The sequence below is a fragment of the Bombus terrestris genome, chromosome 4 (assembly GCF_910591885.1).
Source record: "Bombus terrestris chromosome 4, iyBomTerr1.2, whole genome shotgun sequence".
NCBI lineage: Eukaryota > Metazoa > Arthropoda > Insecta > Hymenoptera > Apidae > Bombus > Bombus terrestris.
The window spans coordinates 10,484,395-10,499,451 of NC_063272.1; the positions used below are offsets into that span (position 1 = coordinate 10,484,395).

At 32.1% G+C, this 15,057-nt stretch overlaps 4 protein-coding genes across 14 annotated transcripts in view; 2 read left to right on the plus strand and 2 right to left on the minus strand.

Moving 5' to 3' along the window:
• The first annotated feature begins 416 nt into the window (after window positions 1-416).
• LOC100647095 (protein MIX23) lies at window positions 417-2,147 on the plus strand. 4 transcript variants are annotated; one of them, XM_048404922.1, is made up of 3 exons: window positions 417-558; window positions 796-1,129; window positions 1,605-2,147. In XM_048404922.1, exons 2-3 carry the CDS (start codon window positions 1,019-1,021, stop codon window positions 1,992-1,994), a joined length of 501 nt encoding a protein of 166 aa, XP_048260879.1. In that variant the 5' UTR covers window positions 417-558; window positions 796-1,018; the 3' UTR covers window positions 1,995-2,147. The 4 variants fall into 4 exon arrangements, with proteins under 4 accessions (XP_048260879.1, XP_020718483.1, XP_020718484.1 ...); XM_020862824.2 differs by lacking the exon at window positions 796-1,129; XM_020862825.2 differs by lacking the exon at window positions 417-558 and having other exon boundaries at window positions 1,126-1,262.
• A 96-nt stretch (window positions 2,148-2,243) lies between these two features.
• LOC100646860 (protein FAM162B) lies at window positions 2,244-4,749 on the minus strand. Of its 2 annotated transcripts, none has more exons than XM_003394992.4 (4): window positions 4,397-4,749; window positions 3,154-3,314; window positions 2,974-3,067; window positions 2,244-2,820 (listed from the first exon to the last, which is right to left on the minus strand). In XM_003394992.4, the coding sequence occupies exons 2-4, from the start codon at window positions 3,311-3,313 to the stop codon at window positions 2,604-2,606; spliced, it is 471 nt and encodes a 156-aa protein (XP_003395040.2). In that variant the 5' UTR covers window position 3,314; window positions 4,397-4,749; the 3' UTR covers window positions 2,244-2,603. The 2 variants fall into 2 exon arrangements, with proteins under 2 accessions (XP_003395040.2, XP_012163434.2); XM_012308044.3 differs by having other exon boundaries at window positions 3,863-4,400.
• Window positions 4,750-5,392: 643 nt separating this feature from the next.
• On the plus strand, window positions 5,393-8,287 carry LOC100646737 (DDB1- and CUL4-associated factor 13). Its single transcript, XM_003394991.4, has 7 exons — window positions 5,393-5,604; window positions 5,764-6,158; window positions 6,238-6,406; window positions 6,479-6,626; window positions 6,712-7,012; window positions 7,095-7,258; window positions 7,340-8,287. Exons 1-7 carry the CDS (start codon window positions 5,535-5,537, stop codon window positions 7,425-7,427), a joined length of 1,335 nt encoding a protein of 444 aa, XP_003395039.2. The 5' UTR covers window positions 5,393-5,534; the 3' UTR covers window positions 7,428-8,287.
• A 152-nt stretch (window positions 8,288-8,439) lies between these two features.
• LOC100646619 (tensin-1) overlaps window positions 8,440-15,057 on the minus strand; it is a 278,855-nt gene continuing 272,237 nt past the window's right edge. For all 7 annotated transcript variants that reach the window (XM_012308038.3, XM_012308039.3, XM_048404896.1 and 4 more), the window contains 4 exons: window positions 14,297-14,736; window positions 13,657-13,875; window positions 13,061-13,232; window positions 8,440-10,808 (listed from right to left, as the gene is read on the minus strand). In XM_012308038.3, coding sequence (XP_012163428.1) covers window positions 10,599-10,808; window positions 13,061-13,232; window positions 13,657-13,875; window positions 14,297-14,736 — 1,041 coding nt within the window. In that variant the 3' untranslated portion in view covers window positions 8,440-10,598. The remainder of the gene's footprint in view (window positions 10,809-13,060; window positions 13,233-13,656; window positions 13,876-14,296; window positions 14,737-15,057) is intronic.

A 15,057-nucleotide genomic window follows, 5' to 3' on the forward strand; every position in this document is an offset into this window, starting at 1 on the left:
GCATATGTGTGAATTACAGGAAATATCAAATGTTTCACAGCTTAAAGAATAAATTTTATTCACAGATTTTAGTTGAATTTAGAGAATTTTATAAAAAATAAAGAACACTGGTAAATGTTAATTGATCTTCTTCCAAACAAGAAAGCGATCTGAGAAAAAAAGGGAAAGACCTTAATCTACTCCGAAAGCTATCTACTGCTACTTCATATTGACGTACAGCTACCGAGTTGCTATTTTACATTTATAGTCTGTCCAACGAAACGGAGCAGTAAACGTAAACAAAATATGATTGCTGCGGCTGTAACTATTGGTTGCCGACTAGTAATATTCGAGTGTCACTACCTCGCCTCGAGTTTATTGCCTTGTCTCATTGGACAGATTACATATCCTGTCTAGCAAGTAGAGTCTGAACAGGAGAGGTAAATAAAACCACGTGATCGAACTCTAGGGGAAACAATATGGTCGAATTCGCAATCCTCATATATTGCAAACTACTATTTCGGACATTTTTTAATACTTTAACATTAATCGTACCATCTCGGCATTCCTTATAAAAAGGTATTAAACTATTTATGTCGAAAAACTATTGTTTTAGCAGATATATTAACTTTAGTTTCTCAAATTTAACGTATGAAAGACAAGGAAAGATACGAAGCGGTATTTTTGTGTTTACATTCTTTTTGTCTTCCATACGTTAAATTTGACAAATTAAAATTAAAATATCTGCTAAATTAATATAATTTTATATAAATAAGTTAATATCTCTTTTTTATAGAGAATATTATCTTTATTTAGATTTTTTAACAAGGAAACTTCATTTCTTTTTATGAAAAGTGAGACCTCTTACCGTTTCCAGTTAAACGAAACCCCATGTATATGAAATTTTATATAAATTTATTTAAAATACTTAAATATACAAAAACAAATAACTAATTGTTATATTAATAATTAGATAAAGCATAAAGATATTATGCAATAACCACATTAGCTTACTATCGGTTTGTTACTTCCTATCGTAATGTGTTTCGGTAGTAAGTATATACTTACGTATGTACCCACGTTGTTTGATCTCCATATTGAAAAAATGGCAACTGTGAGTGTAGGATGCGGCGACTTTTTAGAGTTTCAGGTATTTTTTAAGTAAATGAAAGTATTGTGTAAAACGTATTATTTCAAATTATGTACTTCAATTGTTTTAATTACATATATTAAATTGTATGTAAATTTCTGGAAAATGATAATACACTGCAAACGTGATTAAGGTTATATAGTAGTTTACATAATAATTCATCTAGTAAATGATATTTAAGAAATGAAAGACCTTCTAAAATTCTCTATGAAAACAATTAAATTTAATTAAGTAAACAATTCGATATATAAGTTATAAAGCAGACTTTAAAATCTTAATAAGCAAATAGATATCCTTGTGCATCTAAGCTAATGTGAAATAATAATTGATACATTATATATGTAAAACTTGATAATAAAAAAAATGATTAAAGGACCTATATCGAAATTAATTATTTTGCAGCATTACTTTTGTATGTGTCTTTTCAAAATTCATCTCTTTTTTTATTTTAAGATACTGAATGTTCTTGTTCCAGGATGCATTGAAAAAGATGCGGCAACTTGATGACAAAATCATTTATATGCTAAATGCTATACTTCCAACAGAATCATTTAAAGGACAAAGTGATCCTACTGCAAAATGTAAAGATTTATATGAACAAATTCAAACAGGTCATAAATCAAGGGAATTAGCTATTACAAGGTGTTTAAATGCATCCAAGGAAAAAGTGAACCAATTAAAAGCTGAAAGAGATAATGGCAATGATAGTCCTCAACTTCTAAAAGCATTAAGAAAAGAACAAAATACTTTACGTTTACTGCAATCAGAATTAAACATAGAAGAAGTTGTAAAAGACCATACAGTTGAGACTTATTATCAGAAATGTCGTGGTTTTTATAAGCCACCGACTGATATAGAAATTTAATATTGTTATTAATTTTGAAAATACTTTGATCATCACCTTTTTATATGATTGTAAATTTAACTACAAATATATTGAAATGTTGTAAATATATTTAGTTACTGCATTTATGCAATAATAAACAGAAGAGGTTTACAATAGTAATAACTATAAGTATATCTTGTTATTTTTTTAATATTATTTATTAATAAATTAAATGTAGGTTAAATGTAGGATATATACATATGTCGGGTATAATAGAAAAACCTTGAGGCATCTTTACATTTATTTCTTTATTTATTAGTGTTTATTATCAATGTTTATTTTATCACATATTATCATTATCACTGACTATTGAGTATTAGTTTACCAACATTTTAAAACTAATCTCATTTATATCTGTTACAAAAATATATTTCTTGAATTATTAAAGTAATATGCAATAACTTAGACATCTCAAACGATATTTCATAGATCAATAATCATATTAATTAATACAGCAAAATAGTAACAAAGAAAAAGGGCAAATCAAAAAAATATTTTGAACATGAATTTAAATACTACAAAAAAGATACTTTTTTCATATATACATATATAACTAAGGTATATTTATTATTAAAGGTAGGTAAAACATTATTGTGCTCTCTCAGCATTTTCAGCTGCTTCTTTTCTACCTTTTTCTTTTACTTCCATATACCATTTCATCCTTTCTGTTGCTATATTTTTTCCAGCTGCAACATCTTTTTTTCCAATCATTACAGCTGAGATACAGATAATTATTGCAAGAAACATCATAAAAAAGCATATACGAATTCTTGCCTTAGTATGTGCATGCTGGATACATTGATAACTAGTAAAGTAATCAAAACACAAAATATTTAATATATATAATATTTAAGCAAATGAAATTATTTTTTATATTGCATCAAGAAATGGAATTTATTTTTATCTTCTGGTACTTGTAATTCTTATTTTAATAGAAGTTTGTTTTCAACTAACTTACGAGACATAATCTGGAACTTGATCCAGACTAGGATACCGTTTGACCCAAACTAATATTCTTTTATCAATATTAGATAGAGCAACCATAGGTGGTCCTAAAGTGACACAATTGTTCATATATTTTGGACATATATTTTGGATAAAACTAAGAACATTAAAGTTAAAAATATGAATGATATACCTCTTACAAAATCAACTTGTTCCTTCTGACCTGTAGATTGCGACGTTTCAGTAGTTTTAGATTTCTCACTAACAGATTTATTTTCATTTCTTACAAAAGTCGAATGTAATTGCCTTATTCTTAATAATTTAAATTGCCTGATCAATCTTGTACAGAACATTCTACAACAATAAATACTATTTGTAGTTTATTTATATTAAATATTACACCTTTAATTCATAAAACCATAACATATATTCATAAATTTAATTAATTAAATATAAATATACCGAAGTGTAAACATTACAATGTGTAAATGCAAAAAAATACTATTCAAGTACTAACTTAACATAATATTTATATTTTCACACATTCCGTTAATTTAAAAAAAAAATTGTTTATTGTATATTACGAAATTTATTAGGGATTTAGAAAATCAAGAATACTTCAAAATATGTTTTATAAATGTATTTTAAATACTTGTGCATCTTCTTTCACGTAATTTTTATAGGTTACATATCTATTAATAAATTGTATTTTAAAACAGACTAACTATATTTCAAAAGTAACATTTTGACCTTGCTTAATTATGTTACAAAATTAATTAATTGAATATTTGTATTTTGTTATCTTATATCATTCTACGTAGCAATTAACTCAATTTATTTGTTTATGTAATTTTTTAATTTACTGACTATCACAGTCCAGAAAAATTGATCACCTAACTTACTTTTAATGATTTATGTTCATGAGCTGACCACTTCTTTCTGTTAATCGTTTAGGTACTACTAACTTAAACACAGTAGGGATATCATGGATATAGGAACACACACATATATACGAACTGTTAAGATATGTATGCATATCGTATACGCATGTATTTAATACAAATAATTTTTATGTTTAAACTTTTAATCGGAATTAACAAAAACATATTCGAAACCTTTATTATATATTATTTATGGAAAGGTGTAATGATTTGGTAAATAAAGGAAAATAGAAAATAATTATTCCCCATATCAAGATAAGTATACGTATAAATAATTCCATTCTCTTTTAGTTAATTAGTTTGGAAAAAATAGGCTGATCTTTATTTCAAGGGACCGAAAATTATTGATTATTTTATTTGCAATTTTATAGTTTCCGATTCGTAGAATTCGAAAATGTAAGTTTTAAGTTGCGGAACTCAGTGGTTCAAAAGTTATGATTATGTAAAACAGGGCATTTTTAGGGTATTTTACAAGTTATTTTGATGCCATATTACCTCCATTCAATGAATGGTGTCCATGGAGTCACTGATTGCACGTAAGTGGCAGTCACTTTGGCGGGTTAAGTCAAATGCATTTTTATATGTTATATATATAATTTGCATATTTGGTCTTTCACCCTGACTCAATGCCACAAGGCCTGCAAATAATAGTTTTTCTAATGCGTTCGGAAGATTCATTTGTGCTTTTTTTTTTATCGCTACGTTTCTTTTCGTTTTATTTTCTTTATTGCTTTTTTGTAGCCTTTTCTGTTTCATTTTTTATTTCTTTTCATTCCGTGAAGGTACATAGAACAATCAATCACAGTGTGGGATTTGTAACTAAACCCGAGATTGGTTTTGATTTAAGTCAAGATTTATTTTTCGTTAACAAACGTTAGTACAAACTAATTTTGCACGAATTTAACTATAGCTCCTGATAATATGTATTCAAAGAATAGAAACCAATTGGCAATCAGTTATGGACTGAATGAGGGAAAAGGTCGCTTCCATGACAATGAAGTTGCCGATTGTGTGAATTTTCGTGGCGACATTTTTGCTGCTATAAGAATATTGATTTGATAGTATCGTTGATAGAAACGATGCGAAGACATTACGTTTTTAAATAAGGTGAATGAAAGTTGAGAGTGCATGAATGAATATGAGAGCTCGCCTGTGCGGACCAATCAGATGTCGTTTGTGCAATCTATTCATTGGACGAAGTATGAATAGAAGGCAATATGGTACCAAAGTAAAGTGTAAAAAACCCTAAAAATGCTTCGTTTTATATAGCCATAATTTTTGAACCACTAGATTCCATAACTTATAACTTGCATTTTTGAATCCTACAAATCAAAACCTATATATAAAAATTGAAAATCACAGAAAAAGAATAATGAATACCGATTTTTATTATTTTAGACATAGCAGATATTTGATTGAATACTTTATTGAATAATTATTGAATATTTCTAAAACTTCTAGGAATTTAATTTTTATTCTATGTATCCATAGTTTAAAACTTATAACTCCCTGATTACAATCTACAAGAGTACAAGTGCTAAACATTTATCGCACATGTTTAATGTATGTGTAACGTATTTTACTAAAAGAATATACGTTGATAGAAATTTTATTGAATTAAATTACTTGCAAAATGAAAGTGAAAATTCTGACAAGAAATCCAGATGAATATTTAAGAGAAACGAAACGTGATATTTACAAAGGTTAGTTTTATTTTAACATACATATTGTTTGAAATAACAAATAATTATAAAGTTAACTTTCTTTATAAATATTTCCACATTTCTTATCGTATAATGCAACATTTATAATATTTTATTCAAATGGATTATTAACTAATTTTGTACATTTTTTGTTTGTAGTGCCTAGGAATTATGATCCGGCATTACATCCTTTTGAAGCAGCAAGAGAGTATACCAGAGCTTTAAATGCAGTAAAGTTAGAAAAAGTATTTGCAAAACCTTTTGTAGGATGTTTAGAAGGACATAAAGATGGTGTGTCTTGCTTATGTAAACATCCTTCTCAGTTGTCTATTCTACTTAGTGGAGCTTTTGATGGAGAAATAAGAGTATGGAATCTTATACATAAAACATGTACACGTAACATTTTGGCACATGATGGCATAATACGGGGAATTGTATTTAGCCTAAGTGGCAAAAACTTTATCTCTGTTGGTGATGATAAGACTATTAAAACATGGAAATCAGAAAAATCATCATTCGGCGAGGAAGAACCACTAAATACAGTTATTAGTAAAGTAGGATATTAAATATTAAAGAACAAAAAAATAAATATTATTTTATTATATTGATTCAAAATATATGAATATTTTATAGACTATAATAAGTGGAATCTCTCATCACCGAAGTCAGCCAATATTTGTAACATGTGGCGAAGTATGCCATTTATGGGAAGAAACAAGGAATGAACCAATTCGTACATTTAAATGGGGTGTTGATAGTTTGTACGATATTAAATATAATCCTGTGCAGTCCAATTTATTTGGTATAAAATTATCGATTATTGTACCTAATGAGGATCATATTTCAACATTATAAGTACATATGAATTTTGCAGCTGCTTGTGCAAGTGACCGTAGTATAATTCTGTACGATGCCAGAGAAACAGGACCATTGCGAAAAGTATATATGAGGTTAAGAACTAATAAATTGTCTTGGAACCCTATGGAGGCTGTTACTTTTACATGTGCTAATGAAGATTATAAGTAAGTTTGAGGAAGACGATATATCGTGTTATTTGATATCAAAGATTATATAGAGAAATTGACTGTAACATGTTTTCTTATTTAGTTTATATACTTATGACATTCGTAAGTTGAGAACACCAGTAAATGTGCATATGGACCATGTACAGGCTGTAATTGATGTGGATTACTCGCCGACTGGTAAAGAATTTGTGTCTGGTAGTTACGATAGATCTATTCGCATTTTTGAGGTAAACAAAGGTCGTTCTCGAGAAGTTTACCATACAAAACGCATGCAAAGATTAACATGCATGGCCTGGTCTCTTGACAATAAATATATTGTTAGTGGTAGTGACGAAATGAATATTCGTGTATGGAAAGCAAAGGCATCAGAAAAATTGGGTGTGGTATGTAATTATTCCAATTATATTTTGTATTTCTTCCTTTTACTATTTTACGCATTAAAGATAATAAAATGTATAATTGCAGTTGAGACCTAGAGAAAGAACAGCATTAAATTACAGCGAAGCTTTGAAAGAGAAGTTTTCTGCACATCCCCAAGTTAAGCGAATTTCTCGACATAGACAGGTTCCAAAACATGTTTACAATGCAAAGGCTGAATTACGTACAATTCGCCAGAAAAGTAAACGAAAGTGTGTACTATTACTTCAAAAGAGATCTGAAATATTTAAAGTATGAAATATTTTTGCTATAATTTATTTACTTTATTTCAGGGAGGCTAATAGACGAGCTCATTCTAAAAGGGGTGCGGTACCTTTTGTTTCGGAAAGAAGTAAGAATGTTGTTCAACAAGAAATATAATACACAATTATGTATTATAGTATTATAAATTTTTATGCTGATTAGTCCTTTGCGGACTACCGCCGCATATATGCGTTCTGCGTAAGCCATCAATTTGGTCGAGGAACATATATGCATTTGGCGAAAATAATTGATAGAACCGAAAGACTCATATGTGTATCATTTTATTTATCCTGTGGAGAATTTGTGCATGTACATATGTCTAGAATTTAACATCTATAAACGAAAAGCGCGCCTAAGCAGAAATGTGCGTGGCAATTTTAAATGACTATCGCGACAGCATTTCGGCCCCACGGTACGGTTGACTTTGAACCGTTCCGTCCGCAAAGGGTTAAAAATAAAGACAAAATGGAGTTTACCACATTGTATTATAATTTGTATAATTTTACAAAATTCAATATAAACGGTAATTTACGTAATGTTATAAACAAGGTATGCCAGCATTTCATCTAAATGTATAAATTTATTTTTTGGATATACCGATCATAGTAAATTATAACGTTTGATGAACATGAAATATCTGTTCAAGATTAATTTTATACTGCTTATGCATATTTGTTTATCAAGACAAAACTTATTTTTTATTTTAAAGCAAATGTTAAAATTTATGAATTTGTTGTTATACGGGGTAATTCTCTAGTTGATTCAAAGGCGATGCGACTAATAATACACACATAGTTGTTTTCGTCCTAACACAGGACTGATATCAGATTCTGAGGACATATTATTACTTGATATATATATAAACAGAGCGTTATTACATTTCCTTTGAGTTAACTAACAAGAAAATCATCCTGTATACGCTACATTCGTTTAATACTAATTTCCTAAATTTCAAAATAAAGAATTACATGATCCAATTTTCTGTTATTCTTATAAGAAATATTACCTTGTGATGCTAAATCATATTCGATATGAAATTTAATGTTTAAAGAAACAGGTATTTCATATACCACGTAATGTTTTCGACAATGGATAATATTTTTATGGATACACATTATGGACTAAAATATTGACTATAATGTCTAATATTTATTGTAATAAATAATTTTATTGAAATTATACAACGCATTGCTATAATAATTCGTAAAACGTTACAAACTTCAAGCAGTGATTAATGTCTTGCTTAGCGTAGCTTACAACGATTTATTAATTTCCTTCTATTTTCTTTGCGCATTTATCTTAATAAATGTTTATCAATTTGGCAATACGCAGATCATTCTATACCTTCTTTTCAATGTCGAAGTACGGTGAACGTTCACAAACTAGCTAAAAATCATGCTGAAGTCTTATTTCATGTTTTTGTCAAAGATGGCTAAGTAAGTGATTTTAGTCTTCGTATTTTTGCTTATCTTATATTTTCAAGTCCGCATTGTAGATGTTACATTTTCGTGTTGATACGGTTTAAATAAATGAATACAAGACACATTTATCGATTTTATACGTAAATGCTCTAGCATTGTAGGGATTGGGTATTGTGTTTAATTTAATACCAGATATTTGAACGTGGGTAAACTCCTTATTAAAATACTATTTTATTATTTGTCAGTTATCATGTGTCTCATTCGCGTTACTTTGTAGGATAAATCAACGACAGTCTGCCGTTTTCTAAAATCTGATCTAACGCGTTCATATTATTCGATGAATTCGATGATAGTTATCTAAATTTTAATTTATCATTCCTTGTCATTTCGTATATCGAAAAAACGATGAAGCAAGATTTCTATCGAATTGTATTCTTAAAATTTCATGTCCTTGGGCGTATAAAAAGCGGCACATAGTCTCCGATTTTTCTCGTTTATCGATTGTATGTTAATTAATACGCACATATGATTATACAGTTGCTTATTCTTTCCTTCTTCTCTTTTTTTAATATCAACTATGCGCGCATAAATTCTGTACAAGACTAGGTTAGTCGAGCAATTAAATTATCAGTGTAAAATTATTTCTTTCGTCGGCTTCAAAATTCCATGGTATTCTACGCTTCCTGTTGTCACTGTCTCATGGGTATAGTTCCTCCTAACGATGCCGTCAATGTCATTTAATTAAATATGAGTAGTATCGTATAACAATAATTATAATTTATATACATATAAACACATTTACATTAATTTTGTAAAACACTATTTAGCCGCGTGAAATTCTAATGGTAGAATCCTCGAAGGATTTTAATAATCCTCCTTTCAATCGATCGAAAATTACGAAAAATCTCATTGCATTGTCGTCCTGTTCAAAGTCACGTACATCGATCTGCTAAATATGTTGAACTCCTCTGATAATATTTTATTAGTAAATTTTATCATTTTTTTTTTCTTTTGCTTCTGCTTTGACGATTGTTGTCGGGTAATGCAACGCTGTCAAATAACCTTCGATTTCTAAACTAAATTCAACAGTATAAGATTTCACACATTCGTCCGGAACGAGAAAACCATTCAAGAGACATTCGCAGTAACATTAAAAAATATACTTATCTCATTTTTTGTGATAACTTTTATTCCATCCAAATTCTACAATAAACTAGCTCATCGAAAATGCTGTAAACTAGTTGTCATTCGAAATTTTCTATCGCAGAGTCAGCGTCAAGGCGTATCGGCACGCGTCGAGCGATCCTCGTGGACTGTTAACGAATTAATTCAGTGAAATGGATATCGATAGTTTCTCGTCGATTTAACGCGAACCCTGCGACTCGATCTATAAAATAAGGAATCAGTTTCCCTGCTATGCGTCCTCCGACTTTTGATTCGCTGTTATTTCCATGAATAGCGGCGGTCGTTAAATTACTTACGCTATGTTTCCTATCGTTATCGATGACTTATGAAATACATATCACCGCGGCAACGTACAGAATCATTCGAACGTGCGACGCATTTCATTCTCGAGTATGCGATGAATCGTTGCAGCAAATTAGCTCGTTACGCGATCAAGAAATTTCTTTATTAATCGACGAACATGATCGACCGAGGACGATATGAAATTCAAGATAAAAACACGTTTCAATGATTTCACGAACTCTTCGTGCCTGTACCCGCATTTACGTGATCTCGTACACGATTGTATCGTGAAACGCGTTTCAATTTCTCGTAGTCTGAACGAATTCGCTTTAATCGTTCGGTTCGAAGAGCGTCGGTGAAAGCATCGATTTTACCAGATCGTCCTGATTGCCAGCTTTTTCTAGACGTTCAGGTCAGCCATCATTTTACGGAAATCGGCTAAGGTATTGTAATCGGGGTCTGAATCGATGTCCGCGAAGTCTTTGTTGGAATCGCTTTTCACAAAGCTAGGGTTGTATCGACTTAATGACAACGGGCACGGCAGTAATTCTGGCATCACCGAGTGATGAGTAATTAGGGCGGTCAGAGTTGTGAATTCCTTTGTGAAGCCCTGCAACAAACAGAAGGACGGTGCGTACAGTTATTATTCATTCTGGATATTAGATTATTCATATTTTGATTTTACGATTGGGAAAGGAGATTTTTCAAAAAGGATGAAGATATCTTTTGGTTAATGATAATTGAAAAAAGAAAGAAATAAATCGAAAGTGTAGAGTACAGCTTTTGAAGAATCCGCCAGCGATGTACAGCATATGTATAGCAGAGGTATATAAATTTTATAAATCTCGATTTCATGTGGATCTATTATTTTTGAATCTATTCATGCTTACGTACAATGTCACGATTTTTATCCTACCATTGATACTATTTTGTTTGTTATCGGCGTGATTAAAATGATTTTGTAAATGAAAATAGCATATTGTTTTGATGTATGGAAAATTAAAAACGGATATAACATTTGCAAAAGTGTGTATTAATTAGTCCAAACAAATATAATTTTACAATCGTTAATTCAAGCAGCGTAACTCTATATGTGACGATATTTCGAACACGTTTTATATTAACAAAACGATTATACAAATTTTTTATGGAGCGCTTAATGAATGTTTAAACTGCTCTGTAAATTATTGCATTTAACAATAATTCTCTGAATAAGTTTCCGAAGAAAAGCAACTTCATCTGATATCAGCTGAATTTCTCTCGATGTCACTATACTTAAACATGCTGTTTTAATAAGCTCCAAAAGTGTTTCGATAGCGCACTTTGTTACCTGTGTAATGATCTTAACTTTACATTCGTATCGTTCTTCTTGTTAAGTCATCGGAAGTGTCTACAAAATTACGATCGTTACGATAATTTGATATTATGCGATATGAACAACAGCATGATTTAATATCGTATACATAGGCGCGGATAATTACTGAAAATATATCTATGGTGTAGGTATAATTCAATTGCATAAATCGACTGTGTTTAATATATTATATTATTCGTCTACGAAGCAAATCAATGAGAAACATTGTACGTCAAAATTATCATCCGCCGTACATATTCGAATCTCATCGCGTGTTGCTACGGCAATGCAATTCCAGATGAAAGAGTAGGGATGAGTTTTGATTTCCCTACGGTACATCCAACAAAACTCATTTATACTCGTTTCGGAGATTATCAAAGTCCGCGGACCCATTTAATTTATCCTACAAGGGAAGTCCGTACATTTAAATACGCGTAGCCAAATGGCAAAATACGCAACCAGAGTCGCTTTGTACTTGCACAATGTCTCCATTATAATATTTCAGAACTGAAAGCTTCGGTCCAAACGCGATATTACTCTGTGATGATTAACTTCTGCGTACAAAGCAGCACAGTTGCGAATTCTTCTTTAACGGTGTCCCTTCGTTTTATTCGTTGTACATTCCAAAAAAAGAACGCTTTATTTCCAAAGACTACGCGTATAGGTTTGCGATGAATTCTATCATCTTGCAATAAACGAAGTTAAGAAAGTAAGTTTATGCATGTTCAAGTATGTACGTACACCATATGTACTAAAACCGAAGAATAGAAATAGCGAGTTTCCTGTTATTAGCAAATTTAACGTAACTATTAATTTGATCACGATACGAATAATTTGCATCCTGGGAAAAATCGGCATAGAATTTTCATAGTCTCTTCCCTTTTGTGACAAACAAACAATTTCGTTTCTTATAGGAAGTTTTAATAGTTTCAATAGTTTCAAACAATTTTTGCTTTCTCTTATGAACCCTATTCTCTCTAAAAGAATAAAACAAAACTCGATGGTTGTAAAAGATCATATTTTGTATCTCTATAATAAATACACGCAACAAAGTCGATTAAGTAAAATTAGATTCAATAAAATTCTTCTTTGCATTGAATAGAGTGATGATATTGAACGAGTGGCGATCTTTAGACGTACATACTTGTATTTGTTTTTAGATATATATATATCTGTTGCAAGTACCTTTTAGTTTGACTTGCTTAAAAACTTACAAGTTTGAGTAGGTCAGAGGTGCTTATATCGTGTCGTATCATTCACTTAACGAAGCTTACTGTACAAATTAAATTGCTAAACTTCGTTTCAGTTGTCTTTCTTTTACGCGGCGTTTAATTGGCAGATCGTGCTTGCCTCGTGTGTGGCGAAATGAATTATAATTGTAGATAAAACGAATTTAAACTGTCACGGCGAAAGTGTTAATTACTGTATTTAAGCGCAGACGTTTCGTAGACGGCTAAAGACATTCACGAGAAAGACCGTCCCTCGTGATGACTCGAGGAGAGATTTACCTTGATTTTGTAGCCTTTGTTCGTGCGCATTATGAGATAATGGGCTATTCCGCTTGGTTGGAATTCGCGCGGCACTCGAAGCGAAAGGGCATAACATCCGGGTTTACTGGTGCTCTCTCTCACCATGAAGGCTCCTTCCGGCTCTTGGCTCAACACTTCCAGCGTTATTTCCCTGGAATCATAAATGACCACGACACCGTGAAAATGCAAATTTGTATAAATAAGTAGTAGAAATAACAATTACTACGAGACACCAACTACGACTTCCTATTAACCATGCTAGGCGTATCATACGAGAACACAAAACGATAGTAGATCCAATCGAGTTAAAAAATATATGCGTCTGAATACTCGAATATCTACGTATCAAATAACGAACATATAGATCGTATAATAATTAAATATTAAAATTAATATTGTTGTCCTTTCATACTTTCGTATAATGTTTCTAATATATTGTATCAAAAATGTTTGTATAAGTGAGACGTCTTGTTTACTGTCGCATACGTACATCGATTATCTTAATAAAGCCATAATTCCCTGGAAAGATCTCGAGAATGATATTCCTACTATTGTCTAGCGTATGAATCAAGTACCTTGGTATTCCAGCCTGGAACCAGGGAGCTTTGCGCAGTTCAGCTTCTTCACTGCGATTATTGAGACTATCCGTTCTTTCAGGAAGAGGTGGTGGGGTCGGTGTGGAACCGTGCGTGCTTCCATCAGCGGGTACCGAACTGCTCGAAGTGCTGATCTGAGATCTTCTCTTCGATTTGAATTCTGTTTCTGTGCCAGAGCTCGGAGAATTGTGTCCTATCCTGCAAATGTAGTAATTCGAATGTAACGTACTTACTATCACGAATCGTTGAAAGCAAGAATAGACATAGGAAACGACCCCTATCCTCCGATCAAACGCCAATAACAGCGAAACAATTGAAAACAAATTTATGTACGATAAAATGCTTCTCCGTGTGACATTACTTGTTCTCGATTCTCTTTCGTATCTTTTCTCGTTTACGACTTACAAACGCTTGCATCGAACGACTGACTCCGATAAAAGGAGATGATGTCTCCCTTTAAACTAAAAACTGGCCACGAACAAATTGCCGCTAAATTCTTAGTCTGAGTCTGACGAACGCTTGCGCAAAGTTTCATCAAAATCGTGAGATCGGTCGAATTGTTACTTAGGAATTAAGAGCTACGGATCTAACTATAAGATAGTTCCTCTTACGAGATTACCTGTTGTTCTCAATGTTGAAGTTTTTCGCGGTAATAGACGCGTTGATAGTATTATCCAGGCTCTCAGACGGGGGTATCTTGTTGTAGGTTGGTCTCGTACCCTCAGAGTCGATGATCGCCTCGTTTATATAACCCCCAGAATGCGGCCTGTTTGATGGGCTCGTCGGTGTGCTGCTACCACTGACGAGGGGGCAGCTGTCATCCTCACCGTTCAGTCCAAGAACGTCACGTCCACCTGTCAAACCCATCGCCAGCCGCTTTATCAGAGGTGGCTTGTCCGTTAGTCTCTTGTACGAGTTTAGTTCCGTCGGTGAGTTGCTCTCATCGCTGCTCGGTGTGCTCTGCTGAGAGATACTCTTTGGCTCATCCTCGTTCGTAATAGGGCCGAGGACGTTCGTAAAGTTGTGCGTCGGCCGTAGACCCGGGATCGAGTTCGGTGTCTGGTTTGGTGCGAAGAAAAAGTCGATTAATGTTCGCAGTACGATTTAACGGCGTTGGTTATAGAGAACAAGAGAATCTCGATAGAAACTGCTACAAGTACAAGGACGTGTTCGATTTTCTCTAATCTCTTCGTTGTTAACTCTTTCATAGCGAGACAGGTTCGAATAAACCGTCGATTGTAGCGCAGATTTCGTATCTTACGTGTTGCTGTGCATGTGCATAACGCGATGTTATCTGAGATTATTGTTCGCGAAAAGCTAAAAGTACGTACGATACTTTTTGTATCTGGTGTCAAAAATACAAGATATATCGAGGACAAG